The sequence below is a fragment of the Amphiprion ocellaris genome, chromosome 3, assembly GCF_022539595.1.
Source record: "Amphiprion ocellaris isolate individual 3 ecotype Okinawa chromosome 3, ASM2253959v1, whole genome shotgun sequence".
Taxonomy (NCBI): domain Eukaryota; kingdom Metazoa; phylum Chordata; class Actinopteri; family Pomacentridae; genus Amphiprion; species Amphiprion ocellaris.
In genome coordinates, this window is record NC_072768.1 from 28,158,162 (window position 1) to 28,181,785 (window position 23,624).

A 23,624-nucleotide genomic window follows, 5' to 3' on the forward strand; every position below is an offset into this window, starting at 1 on the left:
TTGACAAAGTGGTAGGTTGATTATCATCACACAGAATTTTCACAATTAAAAAAACCCATAAACTATGCTTTAGTTATTTTGATAGTTTTACAAGCTTGCTGATTGATATTTGATATTTAGCCATTTGTTCGTAAGTGTCTTATTACATGTTATACATCAGTTGATGTATTGTCCAGTCTAGCATGTATGACAAATATTGCATACGTACTGTGGCTCTCTATGTCACTGTGGTGTGTATGTCCGAGTAACGCAGTGAGCAACATTAATATAAAAGTCATATATGTCTGAATGACACAACATTGTCACTTTAACAGATTGATAAAACCTACAGTGTTGTCTAGCCCTCATCTTAATACTAGCATAATACTATACCAGTAATGGAAAGGTTGTGGCAAGAATCATTTCATGTCATAAATACAACTCAAGCTAAATCTGCTAATTTGAAAGAGCATTTTATGTGTCTGAGTTCCACAACATTGGAATGTTATTTTAGAAAGATTACACACTAATTACTGCTATGTAATTACTCGTTACACACGCAGCAATATGCTATGCAATATTTGACAGTGTGCCAACTGTGTAGTTATTCCAGACGCACACACACATACATACGCGCATTAGCACGCACGCACACACACACACACACACGCACACACACACACACACACACACACACACACTAACAGAAATCCAAACAGAAACACAGTGGAAGGACATGATCTGTGACCCAACAATGATGCAGAAGTCTGTCAAACAATAGCAAGGAAGGAGTGCTACTGCCAGTTTCTCTTTCTTTCTGTCTTTCCTCGTCTCTTCCATTCTGTCTAAATGATTTTCTCTCCCTCCTCACCAAACCAGTGTTTTCTTCCTCCACTCAACTAGTCCCCTCTGTCTTAACTAAATCAGTCAGATTCAATAACTGTGCATATCAGCCTGCTTCTCTTTCTGGTCATCTTTCTCCACTCATTTTTATAGGATTTGTCTTTCAGCCAAGTGATCGCTTCTCTCTGTCCTATGGCCATAAAACCTTAATTTTTTTCCACTTTCCTCAGAAAGACAGACTGATGACATCTTTCTTTCTTTCTTGAGTCATAAACCTTCTCTATTCTCCCTCTAAAGTCCCTGGGCCTTATGTTTAAACAGTTGAGAGCAACAAGCAGAAAAAAGAGGAAAAACAAACAACTAAATGTGGTGAGGAGCACTCCCTTCTGTGTTGTGTCCTGATTCTTTGTGGTGATGTGTTCAAGATAGAAACAGTGAAGAGAATGTGAGTTGCGTGTCTTTAGGATTCAGTAAGGAAAGCTGTCTTACTATTAATGTGTGTTAACTTTACACGAATTGGGAGAAGTTTTTTGGCAACTCTGACCTTTCCTTGTCCCTTCACATTCCATTACAGGACAGCAAAGTTTCCTTAACCTGTGTACACACTTACAGTCTCTCTCTCTCTCTCTCACACACACACACACACACACACACACACACTGCTGAGAGCCAACAAAATGTAGGAATTCAAAAAAAAGTTAACTCCAGCTCCTCTCTCCTCCCCCTTCACATTTCCTTTCCTTTTCTTCATACGCAACACCCTCTCAATTCACCACCCGCTATCGTCCGTCTGCCTCAGTCATTGCAGTTAGGATATAAAACACTCACAGACTGAACCATGGAAGATAAAGGAGTAGACCAACACCAACACAAGCACAGAATTTCTGGAAAAGCCAACATGCCATAGAGGCTGTGATTTTTGCACACACACACACACACACACACACACACACACACACACACACACACACACACACACACACACACACACACACACACACACACACACACACACACACACACACACACACACTCACACTCACCAGATAGTTCATCTTGTTCCTGCTGCAGTAAAGCGGCGGTGGTAACTCTGGGCAGGGCTTTAGCTCAGCTCCTGTTAGATATTTTTGTCAACTAGATCCTGTAGGGAGAGTAGATCCCACAAGATCCCCAAACTCCTTCAAATTTTCTCCTCAACCCTCTCCTTCCCTCCGATATCCTTCTGTTCCTCCCCCTTTTCTTGTCTGGCTTCTCTTTTTGTCTTGTTCAGTCTTGTATTCAGTAGTCAAGCAGATCCCAACACATACTGCCGCTCCGTGATCTCACACATCAAGAATGAGAATGCTGCTTGGCCCACTTACTTCTACCCTGCATGCCCCTTCTTTCTCCCTTGATCTCTCTCTCTCTGCCTGAGGAAAAGAGGGAGGAGTGTGTAACCCGACCCGTCACTTCCTCTTGGATCCAGATATTCTCTCTGTCCTGTAAGGCCATTGGCTCGAGGAGGTCTTATCATGCAAATAAGCTTTGCCCTCCCACTGCTCTCTCTCTCTGTCTCTGTCGCTTTCTCTCTGTCTCCCCCCCCAGGCTGTCAGAGCCTGTCAGTGGTCTCAGACAGTGCAGTACACAGGGCTATTAGGAAATACAATCACATCTCATTACCTACACTCTCACACTGGTGTTCCTTTCTCACGGTGCCTTAAAGAAATCCTAACTAACCTGGTGCTACTTCAGCAGGAGTGATGGTCAATGTATTCTCTTTACTTCTTTTTAGTTCCTGTTTAGCTTATGCACAGTAACTCAGCATGGAATGCAAAAATGTTCCACTTGTCTGCAAGGACACAGGCTAATTCAACATGTGTGAAAAATAAAAATCCACTAATAACTGCATCTCAATTTGAAATAAATGACAAATACATGTTACCTTGAGTTTAGGGGAAGAGTTATTTGAAAACTGGACTATAAAGTCAACACTACAAATTACACAAAAATGACTGTCAGAGCTCTGTCTCTGTCTTCCCTGTAATTCCATGTTGTGCAAGTTACTATCAATCAATCAATCAATCAAAGTTTATTCATATAGCCCTTTACAATGGCCCAAAGGGTTACCAAAGTGTTTCACAGTGAAAGACAAGAGAATAACATAAAAACAACAGTTACTTAAAACAGAGACAGCAGTAAAATATACAATAAAACAACAAAAATAAACAGCAATAAATCAGCACTAAAAGAAACAAAAGTAATAAAATGTCACCATGCCGCTAGGTATTAAAAGCCATTTTAAACAGGAAGGTTTTGAACTTTGATTTAAAAAGACCTAGGTCAGTGATGGTGCGCATGGGGGAGCTTGCTCCAGAGCCTGGGTGCAGCTACAGAGAACGCCTGGTCACCCCAATGTTTACATTTAGACCTCGGTACATCAAGCAGCCGCTGATCACGTGACCTCAGAGCTCTTTGTTGGTCCCGTAAAATTAAAAGCTCGGATAAATAAGGTGGAGCAAGACCGCTAACAGCTTTAAAAACAAACAAAAGTTTAAAAACAATTCTCGACTGGATTGGAAGCCAGTGGACAGAGTTAAAGACCGGGGTGATGTGCACACACATCTGGGGGTGTTTGATAAAAGACATGCTGCAGCATTCTACACGAGTTGCAGTCGGCTGATGGAAGACTGGGAGACGACAATATAAAGTACGTTGCAGTAGTCCAGTCTTGAGCTGAAAAAAAGCATGAATAGCTTTTTCAAGGTCGGTATGGTTTAAAAAAGGCTTGACTTTGGCTAAAAGACGTAATTGAAAGAAACTTGCTCTGACTACTGTGTCAATTTGTTTGTTAAATTTGAAGTCTCTGTCCAATACCACCCCAAGATTTTTGACCGTTGGTCTCAAAGTCATTGTACCGAAACTTGATATATCAGTACCTCCAGACATAATGCATTCTGTTTTGGCCTCATTCAAAAGTTAAAAAAAATAGATGACAGCCACTCCTTAATACCCCTAATACAGCTAGTAACAGTACTTAGTGCCTCACTTTCTGTTGGCAGCACTGGTAGGTAAATCTGAATGTCGTCCGCGTAACAGTAGAAAGACAGATTATGTTTTGCAATAACTGATCCAAGGGGCAGCATATAAAAGGAAAACAGAGTAGGACCAAGAATTGAACCTTGTGACACCCCACAAGAGAGACACACAAGAAGGAGGGCAGGTCACCAGTCATTACTGAAAATCTCCGATCAGTGAGGTAGGAAGTGAACCATCTAAAAGTGGTGCCACTGACGCCAACATACTGGCTCAGACGAGACAGGAGGACTGTGTGGTCCATCGTGTTGAAGGCCGCTGTGAGGTCTAGCAGCACTAGAATCATTGGGTGCTTGGCATCAATGCACAATGCAATTTCATTGTGGACTTTTAACAGTACTGTTTTTTAACAGTACTGTTGCTCAGTACTGTGACAGGATCTGAACCTGGATTGAAATTTATCAAAATGTCATTGTCCTCAAGGAAAGACTGTAACTGTATAAAAGCAACTTTTTCTAAAACCTTGGAAAAAAAAAGTTAAAGTGAAACAGGTCTAAAATTTGATAAAACTGAAGGATCAAACTGAGGTTTTTTGAGGAGAGGCCGAACCACAGCATGTTTTAAGGCAGCTGGTACGAGTCCAGAACTGAGACAAGACTTAAAAACCAGCAGACTACAACCAACAATGTTAAAAAACTCTACCAACAGTTTGGTGGGAATAACGTCCAATGGGAAGCTTGTAGATTGCATATGTTGCCCACTTTAGTGAGAGTTGACAGTGAAACCTGTTTAAACTGCTCAAACACAGCAGTGTGTCGGAGCAACGGGCAAGTCAGCATCCAAATATCCTGTGGTGAGCTGCCTGATAGTGGCAACTTTATCAGAGAAAAGACCTACATATTGTAAAGGAAGCAATGGTGTACAGCTATATCAAAGCCATTCTAAGACAGGCAGCGTAGATTTGGGCTCTTGGTCTTGTTCCCTCAGTTGTTCCAGAACAGTTTTTGGCAGGATGGCAGACCACACTGTCCTGCTGGGGGAGGCTGCTGCTGTTGGAGAGTGCCGTTTGACCTGTTAAGTGTGATGTTTAAACATATGATAACTCTGGTGCTATTCTGTGATTGTCTTTTTGCTGCAAGTTTGTGATTACCCTCCACCACTACTTCAGAGCTGACGGAGGGTTGTCAGCTGATTGAGCCACACCTGGGATCCAGAGGCTCAACTGCATAAAACCTCCCTCATTTTCCATTCCAGCTCTCTCTCTCTGACAGGAGCTGCTTACTCCAGGAGCGCCAGGAGCATGGTTTTTGAGTTTCTGTTTGGGAACTGTATAGCTTTGGTTGTTTTTGTGTAAAAATAAATCCATTTTAGTCACCATACAGTTGTTGTCTCCATGTTTTGTTATAGCTTTTGAGTCAAGCTGTGACAAGTTCCATAAACAATTTTAAACTAACATGTTAGTTAGCCTTCCACTAAAAAATCTCTAAAACAAAAATTTCTCCTGCTTGTGGCTTCTAACTCCATACTCATTGGCCACGTTTACATGTTAATTCCGCTTTAAAATCTCCTTGTAAACACTTAATTCCGAATTAAAAAGTTAATTCCGAATAAACTTAATTCCAAATAAACTACCTGGTTTATTCCGATGTTAATTCCAAATAAACTAATTCCTGTGTACGTTCTATTCATTTATACGATTAATTCCGCTTTAGTTAATTCCGGTCATTCTGCGCATGCTTGGCTCCTCACGTAGCGATGACGTAGTGACGTACACAGCTTGGTCGTCTGCCTCCCTTCTCCGGTATTCTATCTCTCTTCTCCTTCTCAAGTGACACAACAGAAGTAGTACGCCATTGTCGAGTTCCTGTTTCAAAACGACAATAAAAAGCAAAGCGAAAAGCGTGCTTATTAGTTGTTCCTCCATGTTGTTGGGGAAAAGAAATGCCGCGGCAAATGGAGTTTGTTTTCTTCCGGTAAACAGGGATACGTCACGTCCACTCCCTGTCCAATCAGAATCCTTTCCAACGCCCAAGCGTTAAAGCGGAATTAAGGCAGGGAATAAACGTGCGGTCCATGTAAACCTTAATTCGGAATTAATATTTCCATGTAAACGCGAAGCACAAAACTTAAATTCCGAATGAGTTAATTCCGAATTAATAATTCCGAATTAAAAAACTTCATGTAAATGCGGCCATTGACTTGCACTGAAGATGTTCACAAGTGACTTCCAACAACATACTTTGAAAATGGATTTGAGGGATAGAATGTGTTTATGGCAATGACAAGCCTTGATACCTACCGCAACAGTTTGTCTCACTGATATGTTGTAATAGTTTCTGGACAATATGTGAACTCTATTGAGCAGAGGATACATTTTGTATATGGATACACACAATACTTGTTACAGTTGTCAGCTGTTACTTGTCTTGACAAGAACTACCTTGGCTGAGCACGGCAGATCCATTGTGGCACCCAATGACTGAGCAGTGTGTTGACTGAGTGAGTGTTGTTAGAGACAGTGTAATACACAAAAGCACCAGCTTGTCTGGAGACCTGTTCTTGTCTTAGCCTTGACCACTCTCCTACACTTTCAGCCATTTTCTGCTCAGTATGGAATAAGCACTGCTTTCCATTTGAAATGAATTTATCAATAAGATGAATGAGGAATGTCTAGCAAGTGTCTGAGAGATATTAAACAGGAGTACTTCTGTCCACATAAAATGTACAGTAGGCACTGTCATATACTGTCCAGCCCTCTCTGCCTCTCTTCTAATATTTTGACAATAGTTACATTGTGTGTGATGCTTACATGATTAGTGCCAACAATCCAGCAGAGCATACCACGCAGTTACACATACACACAGTTCATCCTCTATGACCAGAGCACTGCCCTCCCTGACAACAACAGCCTCTGTCACATTGACCTACAAATGACACACACAGAGCTTGAGACGCTCAGGTCAGACTTTCCCATATATCCCACAGTTTTGAAGCTGCTTTGACGCTGTAAATTACAGTGTTAGCAGGCAATGAGGTAAACACTGTACTGTTGGTTTTCTGAAGTAATCAGATTTCTTAATCATTATGCAAATGAAAAATCTGGTTTCTTGTTTGATTGCTGGATGAAGTTAAGTTCTTGATTACATAAAAACATAAAGTCACATTACTTGTGTAATCTGTATGGTTTCTGATGTAAATATTCTCACTCAGAAATTCAAATCCTGATTTCTCTCTCACCCATGTACAGAACAATCCTTTTTCATTCATTCGATAAATATTTCTTTCACGTTAACAACCAAACTATGATTGTCGTACAGGAAAGGCTGTGTGAAAATGTATGCCAGTATTCACATATTTATTACACTGTTGCATGTCCTCCATTCTCTGTGATGGTCAGCTTTTTACACATATGATCTCCAAAATGATCCGTTTTAAAAGAAGTAGGTCTGAATGTCACCGTCCTAGTCCAAAGACTATACCAGTTTCCAGATATGGGACACACAATGTTACTGGTTTCATCAAAACTTTCAGATGATGACATTTAGACAAAAAACTTTCATGGCTTTATTTAGACATTCCCGTGACGGTGATGGAGACTTCACTGTACGTGAACAATACTTACAAAGCGTGTGAGATTGGACAGTTCATGATGAAATGCAAAACTCATGAATTTGTGTTGCAGCTTTACATAACGATGTCTTGTACATTGCAATATTGAGCCTGCCTTTCCTTGAAGGCAACTGCATGCAGGTCCAACAGGTGCTTTTGAAAGTGATATGCAAAAGTTACTCGGCCAGCCCAAGTAAGACACCTTTTATAGAAAGGAAGCTAGGGCCATGAGGCATGAAGCAGGACATCTGAAACATGCTGTAACAAAAGGCTATGTTAGTTGACAAGGCACCTTGGCCAATCAAATACAGCACAATGTTTTTCTGGTGGCTACCAGCAGATTAGTGTAGATGTACTGATCAGCTCCTACTGGAAAGGTATAAAGTCAAAAATGGCACATGGGATGTTTCAAAAGATGTAATTTTTTTTCTTTGATCAAAAAAAATCAGCTCCCTATTAACACAATCATCACACTGTACTAATTGCTTATGTCTAACATTAAATCTGTTTGTCATCAAAAAATGTGTCTGTGGAAGAGATCTAAAAATTATGTAATTACATTAATCATTCAAGTTTCACAACAGAATAATTCATCATATATATCTAAACTGTTTAAGTAGATTATAGGACTGTTTTTTACATAAATCAAACTTTTAGAAGCACTTCAGAACACAACAAAATTTCTATTATTGACATGGCCATCAATGAATAATATTTTAAATTTCTAAATTCGGACTAAGTTTAGTAACAACTTACGAAGTTGTATTTATACAATGTTGAATCATGAATTGGGTTTTCATAAATTTGGTTTAGCATCTTTGTTTTGTTTTAATAATTCATTTCAATTAACCTTGTAGCGGCTTCCCCTTACCAAACCTTGTAGCCGCTAAGAGTATGAGGTCGGGTCCTGGTTTCGTACATTGGAGACGCGCAAGGAGTTTTATAGGTACAAATACGCTCAGATCCGAAGATACATTTTGGTGCATTTATTGCAGGACAAAACGACAGGGCTATCAGAGCGCAGCAGTATGAGCAACATAACAAGAAAAAATCATATAATTGAACTGTAAAATGGAATATAGAAGAATGAAATGCGGTCAACAAAAAATACGGCTATGCCCGACCCTGACTCTCCATCTGTGCCATAGGTGAGCGCGCGCCTTTACGCACAGCCTTTCTCACGTGTACACGCCCACTCCAGGTGAAACACCGCCTCTGCAACACACACACACTTAGACAGTGCACCTATACCTCAATCTGTCTCCTACACACCAGCCCCTAATTATTAGGTTCCACATAATAATTCACATTTCAAAATACATAATAGGAGACAAAATAATCCATTACATTTTCCATTTTAAATGCTACATGTCTAATAAATTTCTCAAGTCCATGAATAGATGTACAGGTATTCCTTCTTCTGGTCATCAGCATGACCAACCAGTCCATAGTCCAAAAGGAGCAGATGTTTTCTCAGTCCAAGTCCGAAAAAGCAGTCCTTGTGGAGGTCAGCAACATCCTTATGCTGCCTCCTCTGCTTCCAGCAACAAACAGACCTTGGATATGGGTCTGTCCAAGCAACTCGTTTTAGTCTTGATCCGAACTTGCCGAACAAATCCTTTACGGTCCGGAAACGCCTGCAATACACGTCCCATTATCCAGGAATTGCGAGGCGCTGTACTGTCCATAAGAAGCACCAGATCTCCTGCGACAAGGTTTCTCTGCACTCCAGTCCATCTCTGCCGTTCCTGCAACAGAGGCAGGTACTCCTTTATCCAGCGTTTCTAAAACAGATCAGATATGTACTGAACTTGTCGCCATCTTCTCTGTGCATACAGGTCTGCTGCTTGAAACTCTCCAGGAGGCAATGGAGGCTGATTTTTGAGCAGTAACAGATGGTTCGGTGTTAGTGCTTCCAGGTCGTTGGGATCGGTGGAGGCTTTAGTGATGGGCCTGCTGTTTATAATGGCCTCTACTTCACAGAGAACTGTGTGTAGTCCCTCCTCATCCAGATTTTGCACTTTGAGGGTGGAGTTCAAGACTTTCCTCACAGATCTGATCAGCCTCTCCCACGCTCCTCCATGATGTGACCCAGCAGGGGGGTTGAACGTCCACTTTATACCCCTTTGGAGTAACACGTCATGCACTTTTACCTGGTTCCACTGCTCAATTGCTGCTTTCAGCTCACGTTCTGCTCCCACAAAATTTGTCCCATTATCTGAGCGCAGCTCGCGGACCTGTCCTCTTCTGGATATAAAACGTCTGAGAGCATTTATAAAGGAGTCAGTATTGAGAGATGGTGCTACCTCAATATGGATAGCTCTCAATGCAAGACAGGTAAATATGACACCATATCTCTTGACTGTGCTCCTCCTGCTCCGCACTTCAAAGGGTCCAAAACACCTACACAAGTGAATGGAGGTTCATCTGGCCTGAGCCTTTCTGTGGGCAAGTCTGCCATCTGCTGGTACACTGGAGTAGCATTAAGTCTCCTGCAGATTGTGCACTTGGACAGGACTCTTCTTATGGCAGTACTTGCTCCCGTCATCCAATATTTCTCCCTGAGCTTGGACAACATATGGTTGCGTCCACTATGTCCCACCTTTTGATGGATATTTCTTAACAACAGGGTAGAAATATGGAGATCCTTTGACAGTATGATCGGATGCTTAGACTCCAGAGGCATAGCTGCTCTACTGAGCCGACCTCCCACACGCAGGACTCCATCCTCCAGCCTTGGACATAACTTGTGCAGATGACTGGTTTTCTTAACATTTTGGCCCTTTTCCAGACACAGAATCTCTTCTGAAAACTTTCTTCTTTGGCAAAACTGAATTATGGCCAACTCAGCCTTCTCCATGTCCTCCACTGTAAGACGCCCCTGGACAGCAGTGCTTTTAAACATGCACATTTCCTGCTCCATGTTCCTCTGCTGCAAGCTCTCTTTGCTCTGATTGCCTATTAGCTGTTTCCTTTTTCTGCTGCAGTACCACAACCATTCCTTATATTTCAGCCACCACGATGCAACCCTTTTAAGTCTGCTCCAAGAGGAATAGTAATGGATCAGGTGAGTCGTGGGATCTTCTTCAGTTTGCACAGCATTTACAGCAGCACTTTTCTTTACCTCTGGATCGTCCAGAGTGAGATGGCTCACAGGTTCTGGGTTCACAGGCCATTCTGTCTGAAGTTGGCAAAGAAACTGGGGTCCTGTTAACCACAGCCTGTCCTTCAGAAATGTCTCCACTTTGACTCCTCTGGATGCTGCATCGGCTGGATTTGAAGCTGTATCCACATACCTCCACTGAGCAGGGTGAGATGATTTCAGTATCTCTGAAACACGATTGGTGACAAACACTTTGAATCTGGAGGTTTCATTTCTGATATATTTCAGCACAGAAGCACTGTCAGTCCAAAACACAGATTTTTCCAAACTCATGTGCAGCTCTTTCTTCCACAGGACATCCATGCGAATTGCCATTGTTGCAGCAATTAGTTCCATTCTTGGGATTGTGACTGTCTTTAGTGGAGCAACACGAGCCTTTCCCATGATGAAAGCACTGTGCATCTGGAGGTGCTCATTTGTTAACAGCAAGTAAGTGACTGTCCCATAGCCATCTTCACAAGCGTCACAGAAATGGTGTAACTGAGCTGTAATAACATCTCCAAACTCTGGGGGCTTTAGACATCTTTGCAGCTCAAAGCTATCCAGAAGGTGTAGCCCTTGCACCCACTTCAGCCACTCTTTAGAGACTGTCTCTGGTATGGGGTCATCCCAACCAACACCTCTTCTGCACAAATCCCTCAAAATCTTCTTTGCAGTCAGAACAAGGGGACTGAGCATTCCCAGAGGATCATAGATGGAGCTGACTGTAGAAAGGATGCCTCTGCGAGTGAGTGGTCTGTCCTTCAGCGTGATTTTGAATTTAAAGGCATCTGACTTGATACACCACTCTACACCCAGCACTCTCTCAAGGGGCACAAGCTGCCGCTCCAGCTCCAACTGCCTCACACCTTTAGCTCTGTGGGTCTCTGGGATTGCCTCGAGCACTCCTGATCTGTTACTGAGCCATTTGGTCAAACAGAATCCTCCTTTAGCACAGAGAGACATGAGTTCTTGACACTGGGTCAGTGCTTCCTCCTCTGTTGCAACTGACACCAAACAGTCATCCACATAGAAACAGTGCTGCAATTTGTCCACTGTCTCTTCCCGGTGCTCATGTCCGAAATCCTCTCCACATTTCCTGAGAGCGAAATTGGCACAGCTAGGGGAGGATGTAGCTCCAAAGAGATGCACCTTCATTCTGTATTCACAAGGTGGTTGACTCAGATCTCCTTGTGGCCACCAGAGAAATCTCAGCAAGTCGGCATCTCCAGGGGGCACCCGCACTTGGTGAAACATAGATTCTATGTCAGCCATGATAACCACAGGTTCCCTCCTGAACCTGGTTACAACTCCAATTAGTGAGCTGGTTAAGTCAGGGCCTTGCAACAGCTGCTCATTCAACGAATGTTCTTTGTAACTGGCACCACAATCAAAGACAACTCTGAGTTTTCCTTTTATCGGGTGGTGGACACCGTGGTGTGGAATGTACCATACTCTGGCATGTCTTCGGCCCAGCTCTGCATCAGGAACTCTTTCAGCGTAACCTTTAACAAGGAGATCATTTATAAAAGTGTTATACTCCATGTGAAACACTGGATCCTTCTGAAGCCTCCTCTTCAGGTGGTATAGGCGCTGTTCCACCACTTTTCTGTTATTTGGCATGCTGACATTTGGATTTTTCAAAGGCAGGGCGACCTGGTAGTGACCATCAATGTGCTTGACTGACTTTGTGACCATGTCCATAAATCTCAGGTCTTCTCTAGATAGACCTACTTGTTCCTCCACAGCAGATTCTGGAAAGTCCATCTTAAATTGCTGTTGCCACAGTTCATCCAAGCTCACAATGGACACATGGTTTACAGTTACTGGTTGCTCGCAGTAATTGGCCTCTCCACTGTTTCCCATCAGTGGTCCGTTCACCGTCCAGCCCAGCACCGTCCTTACTGCGTAAGGTCCATTATTTTCACTGCGGATGACTTCCAGAGGTTCCATGGCTCGTGGGACATTTGTCCCAATCAGCAAGTCAATTCCAGACTCAATCTGTGGTAAGGAGAGGTGTCTCAAATATGGCCACTTTGTCAGATCTTTATTTGTGGGTATGTTTGCTCTGTGCACTGGCATTGACAACTGTGTGAATGCTTTAGGCAGATCGATGAATGTGTCATGTTCGAGTGCTGCCACCTCCAGCTCTGGCACAATGAAAGTATCAATCACCTTCTCCTGCCCCATGGTCCTGAGCAGGATATTTGCTCTCCTTCCGGCCAAATTAAGCTTCTGCATCAGACCTTCAGTACAGAACACTGCCGTGCTTCCCTGGTCCAAGAAGGCATAGGTGAGAATTATCTTGTTGCCTTTTTTTGCCTTAACTTGAACTGGAACAATAGGAAGCTTGCAGTCCGCGTCACCAGCCCCTGTGAGTCCACTGGAAACCAGCATGCCATCAACTGACCCTTGAACGCCTCTCTCAGCCTGTTCTGTGGTAGCTGCACTATCCTTATGGAGCACAGTGGGGTGTGTTCGGCCACACTTAGCACACACAATCTTCCTTTGGCAAGTTTTGCTGATGTGCCCTATGCATAAACAGCGAAAACAAGCCCCTTTTTCCTTCAGGAAATCAATTTTCTCCTTGTGTGCCATTTTCTCCAACCGTGCACACACATCTAGTGTGTGTCCTCCATTGCAGCAGAGACAGGATTTCTTGAATGGCGGTTTGGTGTCTTTGTTCACGGGTTGAGCTGGCCTCTCCACTCGATTCACAGCTGTAGCGAAGCTGGCTCCCTTGAAGTTGGAGCGTGGATGAGGTCTGGATTTGGCTTGTTTGCCTGATGGAGCTGTGTCCTGGATGTTTCCAAACACAGGGTCTGTCAATATTTTCACTTGTTTTTCCACAAAATGTGCAATGTCAATAAACCGTGCTCTTCTATTATACTTTTCCTGCAGGTCACATGCATGACTCCTCCAGTGATCTCTGATCTTGTACGGAAGTTTTTTAATTATGTCCAACATGTTTGTGGGTGTGTCCAGATCATTTAAATACTGCACATCCTCCATTGCATTGCAGCATCCACGCAGAAAGAGGCTGTACTCCAGGAGGCCCCTCACATCCTCTGTTTTAATAGTGGGCCATGACAGGGCTCTCTCCATGTAAGCTGAAGCCACCTTCTGCTCATTTCCATAATGCTCTCTCAATAGAGCCTTTGCCTTTACATATCCTCTGTTCGACTCGATGTGCTGACAGCTCCTCACCAGCTCTTTAGCATGCCCTTTGGTGTATTGCTCAAGGAAGTAGAGTCTGTCACAGTTGTTATTAGTGTTTCGCTCAACTCCATTTTCAAAAGCTTTAATGAAGGAGTGGTATTTGAGTGGATTTCCATCAAAAATGGGAATTTCTCTTTTTGGAAGTGCTGAGAGGCATTGTTGTTGCATTAGGAGTGTTGTAATTTCATTTTGTTTTCTCATTATGTCCAGCACACTATCATTTTGTGATTCAACATTTTTCTCAAAGGCATTTTCATGTTGTATCAGATTGGTCACAGGGTCTTCAGGAGCCATTAAGTAACGCTGGAGCATGTAAGGGGGACCTGGAGGTGGTTCCATGCCAGGTAAAATGGTGGTTTTAGACTTCACAGCTGGCTGTACATTTTCAGTGGCATTGTATTCTTGTTCAACGGGCTGTGATGGAATAAACTCTGTGGCATTGATGTTTAGTTTTTGTTTTAAATGAGCCTTGTCATAGTATGAGTTCATCCCATCTAAAACCCTTGACTTTGATTTACTGCCAACACTGCTTCGTGATTTTATAACACTTAGTTTTGCCATTTCTTCAGCAATCTCATTCTCCAGTAAAAGGTTTTCTTTCCTTTTGCGCAACTTTAACGCTTCTTCTTCCCATGCAAATTGTTCTTTCCTTTTTCTTAAGTTTAATTCATCTTCTTCCAATGCATGCCTTTCCTTTAATGCCTTTTGTTTTGCTGTTAAAATTGCAATATTTGTTTCAGTTTTTAAGCAAGCAGATGAGCGTGAGGCTGAAGAAGATGAATAACGTGAGCGTGATTTCTTGCTTGCATTTGAGATGCTGTCACAAGGCTGAAGTTCTTCTTGGGGTTCATGTACAGTGGGTACAGGTGCTGCAGTATCACCAGCAGACACATCATTGTCCTTTTCAACAGGAGCCTGCTCTTCATGGTTGCTTTTATCCGCTAATTGTTCAGAAATATTTGTTTTCAGTTGTGTTTCATTTGAATTTTGTTGTAGATTTTCAGGTATCCATTTTTTCACTTGCTCCTTAAATGCATCACTGTAACCCATAATGCTGGAAAACCACTCTTTTTGTTTCTCCTTTTCTTCATCAGGAAGTAGTGGCACTAATTCTTTGTGCAGTTCAGTAACCCTTTTACACAGTGTAATCAATTCATCCAGTTGTGAGGGGATATCAGGTGCATTTTCTTTTGATTTCATGTGCGCCTTCATTTGCGGGATAAGCGCCTTTATTTTATTCACAGCACTTTTGCGCTCATGTTGGAGCCGCTCAATCCTATTTTCCAAAGCTTTGGCCGTCGGTTTTATTTCTCTTTTTTCAACTTCCATGTTTGAACATTCAACAGCAATGTTTATTGACTCATTTCGTTCAGATTTTGTTTTGTGCAGAGCAACACAATCAGATTTCATCAAATGCGCATTCAGAATCCATTCATTGACATTACGTTTGTAATTCATCCAAAATATTCGTTAAAATTCATCCATAGACATTGCATTTAAATTCATTGATGGAAATGGTTCAATCCAAACAGTTCAACAACTAGTAGGCCTTGAGACAACACCAGCCGCCACGTATTCAGGCCAAAAAGTCCCGACGTCACAATCAAAAAATGCGCGTATCCACTGCGCCACCATCAATGCGCTATTACAACCAGCGTAGCCATCCATTCAATACATCGCCCTCTTTCAACTCGCAATCGGAGCGAATTCCTTGATCCACATACATAGACAGGTTTAGGCCTACCTGTTCCCAGGTGAATGGACAGCGTGGTGTATGTTGCACTTAGCTGGAGCTCCTTTGTTCTCAGGCTAGTTGCCGCGTGGTGACTCGGCGCTTTTGGTGCTTGTGAACGGCGTGGTGATTTTCATTCAGTGCCTTTTTTGTTGACAAAAATGTAGCGGCTTCCCCTTACCAAACCTTGTAGCCGCTAAGAGTATGAGGTCGGGTCCTGGTTTCGTACATTGGAGACGCGCAAGGAGTTTTATAGGTACAAATACGCTCAGATCCGAAGATACATTTTGGTGCATTTATTGCAGGACAAAACGACAGGGCTATCAGAGCGCAGCAGTATGAGCAACATAACAAGAAAAAATCATATAATTGAACTGTAAAATGGAATATAGAAGAATGAAATGCGGTCAACAAAAAATACGGCTATGCCCGACCCTGACTCTCCATCTGTGCCATAGGTGAGCGCGCGCCTTTACGCACAGCCTTTCTCACGTGTACACGCCCACTCCAGGTGAAACACCGCCTCTGCAACACACACACACTTAGACAGTGCACCTATACCTCAATCTGTCTCCTACAAACCTCTTTGTCTATTCTCCTACATGAAACAGACGTCTACAGTGCCCTCTAGCCAATTCATCCTGCAAAAATAATCATTTGATGTGTATGTGTTCATTAAAGAGGCAGCTGATGATGTCTTTTATATCTACCACTATGAGGCCAGAAAATAACATTAACTGATGAGTTTAGTGTGTGTGTGTGTGTGTGTGTGTGTGTGTGTGTGTGTGTGTGTGTGTGTGTGTGTGTGTGTGTGTGTGTGTGTGTAAAAATGTGTTCATCATTTAGACTGCAAATAAAACAGTATGTGTTTTCCCTCAGTCCTGAACACAAATTACAAACTGGTGCTGCTGAGTGAACACCTTGTATGTTTTTTTTTTTTGTTTCTGCTTTTAGATAACAACGATAAATATCTTCACAAGATGATATCCACTTACAACATAAAATACATGTCAAACCAAACCAGTTAGGCAGTTAGGCTGATCTGCTTGTAAAGGTGGCTGATAACTGTGAAGTGTTTCTCAGTCACAACATGCAGCCCTGTGCATGTTTCAGTTCTAATGAGAATGACATTTAATGCTAAAGCATTAGGCCAAACATGAGGTTCATTCTTTTCAATTCATCAAAAGCAGCACCAATGGGACAAAAAGTTGTACTGACGCATGTCACACAAAGAAGCATGGTGTGTGGCCTGATGTGAAATTCATTTCCTGTGATTGTGTATGGTGAGTCAGTGATTTTTAATACTAAGCTTCTATTGTTGGGTTGTGCAATCCAGCAAAAGCACCCTGTGAACCTGACAGACAGAATGTGTATGAGTGTGTGAGGAGTGTGTAGTCATGCCCGAGAGAAAAACTGCAGCTACAGTTTGTGATAAATTGCAGTTCAATTTAATTTTCTCACCATTTTTCTCGCCACCCGTCTAAAACCAGATTTCTTGAGCAGTACTGATGCAAGACTTTGATGATTGTAAGCTGTAGTGATCTTCTTCTTAAGCAGGAAAAAAACAGTTTGTGTGTAAAAAAAGAAAAAAAATCTGCTAAAAATCAGCTTCTGCTATTTTTTTGGGAAAATCTAGGTATGTATCTGTGAAAATGATACATCACTGTAGACTAGAAAATCAGTGCAAGCCAAATTCAAATCACAGTGAATATAAAGACACCGATTAGCTGTAAATGAACCTCAAAATCAAAGTAAAGACAACTTCCACATAATGTGTTTAAAGCAAGCAAATACGACAAGTGATGAAGTTCGTCTGCTCCAATGACAGGTATGTCAAAAATCTTTCTGAATGGAACACTGTGTTTGGAGTGTGCCTCAACACACACTTCAGCTCCGCAACCTAAAATATTATTGAGCTAATAATATAGGAAAATTATTTAGGGAAGGATTTTTCCACTGTTAAGCACCAAAGCATCCAAAAATGTCACAGAGTGTCAGGGCCCCCTCCCTGGTCCCTGCTTCAGCCCTCACCTGATCCCCCTTTCTCACCTCCTCTCCCTCTTTTCTTTATTCATCCTCTTCATCACTCCTTTTAGTTCTTCCTCCCCCTCTGGCCCCTCTGCTCTCGCTCTCTGCAGCGACTGTCTGCAATAACTAATCAGTCTCATCAGCTTCATGACCAGATCTCCGGGCAGCTGCGCGCAGCATATCTGTCTCTCATCCTCTGCAATAAAAGCCAGTTCCACACTCCACACCCTGCCAGATAGTAGCTTCAACTCCTACAATCAGTTTGGCTCCTGCACTTTTTGCTCCTGTGCTTCTCATGCTTTTGACTAACGTCATTTCTCTGTTTGCAGTCACCCGTTGGCCGTGCTGCTCGGTGCTGCATCCCTGCCCTGCCTCTGGACCCCCGGCCTTGCCCTGGATTCCCCTGGCCCCCCTCTCCAGATTCCCCCCACCTCCGTCTTCCTGCCACCTCTTGGACTCCCCCCGGCCCCTCTTCAGATTCCCCCCAGCCTCACTCAGTGGACCAGCTCCCCCCCGGACATTCTTCAGACCGCCCAGCCCCGTTAGTGAGCCTTAGTCAGTTAAATCCACTCTAGTTTATTCTTGGCTTTAGTTATTAGTAATTCTGCCCTTAGGTAGATTCTTCATCCTAGCTAGTTCCTTCTGTTATTTCTTAACTACAGTACCTGACAAAAGTCTTGTCACATAAGGACACAGTAACTTCAAGTGACATATAACTTTATTTCTAATCAATCAGTTGTCACAAAAAATGGTTCATTTTAATGTCAAGGGCTTTCACATTAATAACTGGGTACAAAATGAAACCATCAAAAAGTTTCCTGATGTTCACATCTTGGTAAAGCCCATAACATCTGTTTTTGCAAGGACAAAAGTCTTGTCCTGTCTTTAAATGATTCAACCAATCACAGATTGGAGCTTCACCTGTGAAAAATACTGTAAGTAACACATTCCCAGGTGTGTATAAAAAGAACCCTGCACACCAGACCCTCATGTGAAATGCACCCCTCTGACAACATGCCAAAGATTCAACCACAGACCAAAGTGCTGATCATCAAGAGCCTGAAGACAAAGTCTGCTGCTGAGGTGGCAGACAGCTTTAATGTATCCAAATGTCAAGTGGAGAGGATAAGAACAAGATTTGAAGAAACTCGTGACATTCATGACAAGCCCAGGTCAGGCAGACCCTGTAAGACAACTGTTAGAGAAGACCGTTTGTTGCTTCGACAGTCCAGGGCCAGCCCCTTTTCAACTGCAGCAGAGCTACATGTGAACTGGTCACCAGAAACCCCTGTACCTACAAGAACAGTTTGTCCAGTTCTCTCACGTGGTGGTCTCCATGGCCAAATTAGTGCTCAGAAACAGCATTAAACAGAAGACAAAAAAAAAATTGTGTTGCATTTGCCAAGGCCCACAGCCTGCAGGAAAGATGGACAATGGAAAAGTGGCAGAAGGTTGATTTTTCTAATGAATCATCCATTGAACTGCATCCCAATCGACGCAAGAAGATGAAACCGAAGAATCTTGAAGAACTCTGGGAGTCCTGCAAGACTGCTTTCTTTGCCATTCCAGATGACTTCATCAGTAAGTTATTTGAGTCATTGATGAGACATATGGATGCAGTCCTCCAAGCTCATGGGAGTCATACACGATATTAATTCTTTTTTGCAAGGCACCATGACGTTATGTTCTGATGTTTTTGTAGCATATTTGTGTGTTCAAAATAAAGTATATGTATAATTTCTACATTATTTTTGTATGCGACAAGAATTTTGTCCAAGCAAAATCTGACCTTTCTGTCCTAATTAAATGATAAAACTCAATGAATGATACAAAACTTTATTTTAATATAAATAAAATCTAGAGGGCTTTCCCATTCATATGAGCCACAGTTACTTACTGTACAATTGGTTACAGCACTCTACAGTACAATATAACGTTATACAGTATACGGATTAAAACTGTAGGCAGACTTTCCAATAATATGCTGTATTTATATAGTGCTGCCACTGTAACATTACCTCTAACTGTAGTTAGCTGTAAAGTACAATATTTTCTTGTTTTAACCCTTTGATGCATAACTTGGGTCAAAAGTGACCCAAATCCAATGGAAAATGGGTATCTCCTGATGTGGTCTACGCATCAAAGGGTTAAGATGTATTGTGAATTGGAAGCAGTTGATTCAACATTGTCTCTTTACTTTTTAGAATCCAGAAGTGACTATGATTAACATTTAAAAATGCATACAGCACTAAAACACCTAAAATAATAAAGGATAAAGGTTGACGAAAGTTGCATTTTAAAGGACTGGAAACAGGTATCGGAAAGCAGCAATTTGGAAAGTAACAAATTGAAGCCGAATAAATATATTTCAGAAACCAAGGGAAATAATTTACAAAATAATACATAATAAATGTTATTGTGAAAAATACATTTTAAAAATTGAAGAAGGTGAAAATGGCTGATCACAGGCATCACTGTTAAGTTATCAATAATATTTCTAAACAGCAATTTGTGAACTGTAGTGTGAAAATTTATTGTTCAATTCACAGTATCAGTTTCTATAGTAGCCTGGTGTAATTATGACCACTAACTTGTGAAGTGAATAACACTCTCGTCATCATGGCACTTGTTAGTGGGTTGGATATATTAAGCAGCAAGTGAACAATTTGTCCTCAACGTTGATATGTTAGAAGCAGGAAAAATGGGCCAAGGTAAGGAGCAAGTTTGACAAGGGTCAAATTGTGCTGGCTAGACGACTAACTCAGAGAATCTCCAAAACTGCAACGCTTGTCGAGTGTTACCCATCTGCAGTGATCGGTATCTATCAAAAGTGGTCCTAGGAAGGAACAGTGGTGAACCAGTGACAGGGTCACGGGCGGCCAAGGCTCACTGATGCACGTGGGGAGCAAAGGCTGGCCAGTGTCGTCCGATCAAACAGATGAGCTACTGTTGCTCAAATTCCTGAGGTGGTTAATGCTGGTTGAATACACAGTGTCAGAAGGTGTCAGAATACACAGTGCATTGCAGTTTGCTGCACATGGAGCTGCATAGCCACAGACCAGTCAGGGTGCTCATGTTGACCCCTGTGCACCGCCAAATCGCCAACAATGGGCACGTGAGCATCAGAACTTGACCACGGAGCAATGGAAGAAAGTCGCCTGATCTGATGAATCACGTTTTTTTTAACAACACTTGGATGGCTGGATAAGCGTGTCGCTTACCTGAGGAACACATGGCACTGGATGCACTATGAGAAGAAGGCAAGCCAGTGGAGGCAATGTGATGCTTTGGGCAATGTTCTACTGGAAACCCTTTGGTCCTGCCATCCATGTGGATGTTTGACATGTACCTCCTACCTAAGCATTGTTGCAAACCATGTATGTAGGAGCCATGAAATTAATTGTTGTTTTATTGTAATGTTAAGGACCATACTAATTGTTGTTTGTGTTTGTTTGGTTATGGCATTACTTTGTTATCACTTGGAACAGATTGATAGCAGGTCACATGCATATGGCCGAGGACAATAAAGTGAATATATTCACTTGTTCACCTGTCTTGACTTTTTTTTCATTGTTTGAGAGGGGGTGAGCTGGGTCGCCGTATTTTATTGTTGACTGCTATTTTTCTTCAATCACTTTAATTACTTTATGACTTTGTGCATGTCATCATGAGTTGATTATCTTTTTTCTTTAACAAAAGATTAAATTTATTCTTTGGAAATCTCAGTGGATTCTTTTGTTTCGCGTGTCAGACAAACAGGCCCAGCCTCAGGCCCAGCCTCTCTCTGCGACTCTTGTTAGTTAAAGTCGCTACAATGTACACCCTTTCATGGAAACGGTATTCGATGATGGCTGTGGCCTCTTTCAGCAGGACACTACGCCATGCCACAAAGCATAAATTGTTCAGGAATGGTTTGAGGAGGACGAATTTGGGGGGTTGACTTGGCCTCCAAATTCCCCAGATCTCAATCCAATCGCGCATCTGTGGGATGTGCTGGACAAACAAGTCCAATCCATGGAGGCCCCACCTCACAACTTAAAGGATCTGCTGCTAACATTTTGGTGCCAGATACTACAGCACACCTTCAGGGGTCTAAACTAGTCCATTCATCGACGGGTCAGGGCTGTTTGGCAGCAAAAGGGGGATCAACACAATATTAGGCAGGTGGTCATAATGTTATGGCTGATCAATGTACATGTGGCAGAAGATCATTAACATTTCTTCACAAACACATTCAATTATAAAACAAACAGCAGAACTATACAATCTTTACAAACTGAAAAAAATCAAACAGAAGCCAAAAAAAAAAAATAAAAAAGAACATCCATCCATTTTCTATACACCGCTTAATGCTCACTAGGGTTGCGGGGGGGCTGGAGCCTATCCCAGCTGACTCGGGCGAAGGCAGGGGACACCCTAGACAGGTCGCCAGTCTGTCACAGGGCTACATACAAAGACAAACAATCACTCTCACATTCACACCTACGGGCAATTTAGAATGACCAATTAACCTCAGCATATTTTTGGACTGTGGGAGGAAGCCGGAGTACCCGGAGAAAACCCACGCATGCACAGGGAGAACATGCAAACTCCATGCAGAAAGATCCCGGGAAAGCCGGGACGCGAACTAGGGATCTTCTCGCTGCAAGGCGAAAGTGCTAACCACTACGCTGTGCAGCCCTAAAAAAGAACATTCCAGTGAAATTATAAAAGATGCTCTTTGTGGACAAGGCTTCTGCAGGCTTATATCTGCTTCTATCCTGGGGGTCAACAGCCTTTTTATCAGCTGCAATCTCTGTTTCAATATGGGACTGTACAATTTGAATGCGTACTGTTCACTGCACAGTTAGTCATTCAGAGCTGTCTGGGCCATTATCTTACAACTGTAGCATGAATACTTCTGTCAGCACAGTAAAAAAGAGACAAAACATACTGGACATCTACTGCGGAGAGAAACACACTAAACTGTATTTACAACCATATTTCAGGGAAATATGGAGTTTGATGGATACAGCACTATGAATTTGAGGATTCAAGCACATTTAACAGTAGTGATTATCAAACCTCTTTATTTGCAAAACATTGCAAAATTCTAACTAAACATGGTATTTTAAGCTTTGAAAATTGTATTAGATATTCTAATCTATGCTTATTGTTTAGGATAATTCATGGCACTGTTGCTCCACCGCTAAAGACTTTTATCCCTCTGTGTTCTGAAGTCTCTTCTCGAGACACTCGGACTTCTCTTCAGGGCGAGTGTTATATACGAAAACTCGACTCTGCTTTTGGAAGATCAGCGTTCTCCTATGTTGCGATGAACCAATGGAACAAATTACCCACAGAGCTTTTAAAATGTAAACACTTCAATGAGTTTTCACACTTGCTGAAGCGATGGCTGCTCTCGGATCAATCTTGTACCTATTAATGATGATTTTGAAGGTGCTTTGGTGTCAGCACTTTTTTGTAGAGGCTTTGGAGTTTGATCTTATGAATTATATTGTGTTTAATGTTTGAAATGTTTAATCTTGTGTCTTTTTTCTTTTAACATTGATGTAACCCAACACATCTTTGGCCTGCTCTGGGACTACAGGTGGAAATTAGCACTTGTGCTATAACCTGGCATAATGCATCTCTCCCCACGGAGTTAATGTTGTTTGTGCGCTGTCCCATGGATCAAATAAATAAAATTTTTTTAAAAAATTCTAGGTTCAAAGTATCAAAAAATGTCAAGTACTGAACAATTACCAAAAAGATACTGTTTCAATAATTTGTTAAATAGCTAGCCCTAGCAATAATTTCGCTGAACTTGTGTCTGAAACCCTCAAAAAAATTTATTAATGTTTTTGCAGACTAACCTGGCAGACAGATCTGTTCTGCCAGAGGCAACACTTAATTCTACTATGTCAGACAAGCAGCTCTTTGACAGTGAAGTCAAATGATAGGCACTGTAGGGAACTTTACACAAGGGCTATGGGATGTGTCACTTCATCTTTCTGTTTCACACACCACGAACATTCTCCCTCTGAGGAGAGCATTCTTTTTTCTTGAAGCCAGTACACC

General features: G+C 42.1%; 1 protein-coding gene across 3 annotated transcripts in view; it reads right to left on the minus strand.

Annotated features, from left to right (window-relative positions):
* Window positions 1–23,624, minus strand: part of bcar1 (BCAR1 scaffold protein, Cas family member) — a 92,093-nt gene that overhangs the window by 42,933 nt on the left and 25,536 nt on the right. Inside the window, exon 1 of one of the 3 annotated variants that reach the window (XM_023267415.3) lies at window positions 1,866–2,208. The exons of the other annotated variants lie outside the window; for them this stretch is intronic. Coding sequence (XP_023123183.2) covers window positions 1,866–1,877 — 12 coding nt within the window. The 5' untranslated portion in view covers window positions 1,878–2,208. Of the gene's footprint in view, window positions 1–1,865; window positions 2,209–23,624 lie in introns of those variants that run through there. 3 annotated transcript variants of the gene reach the window in all.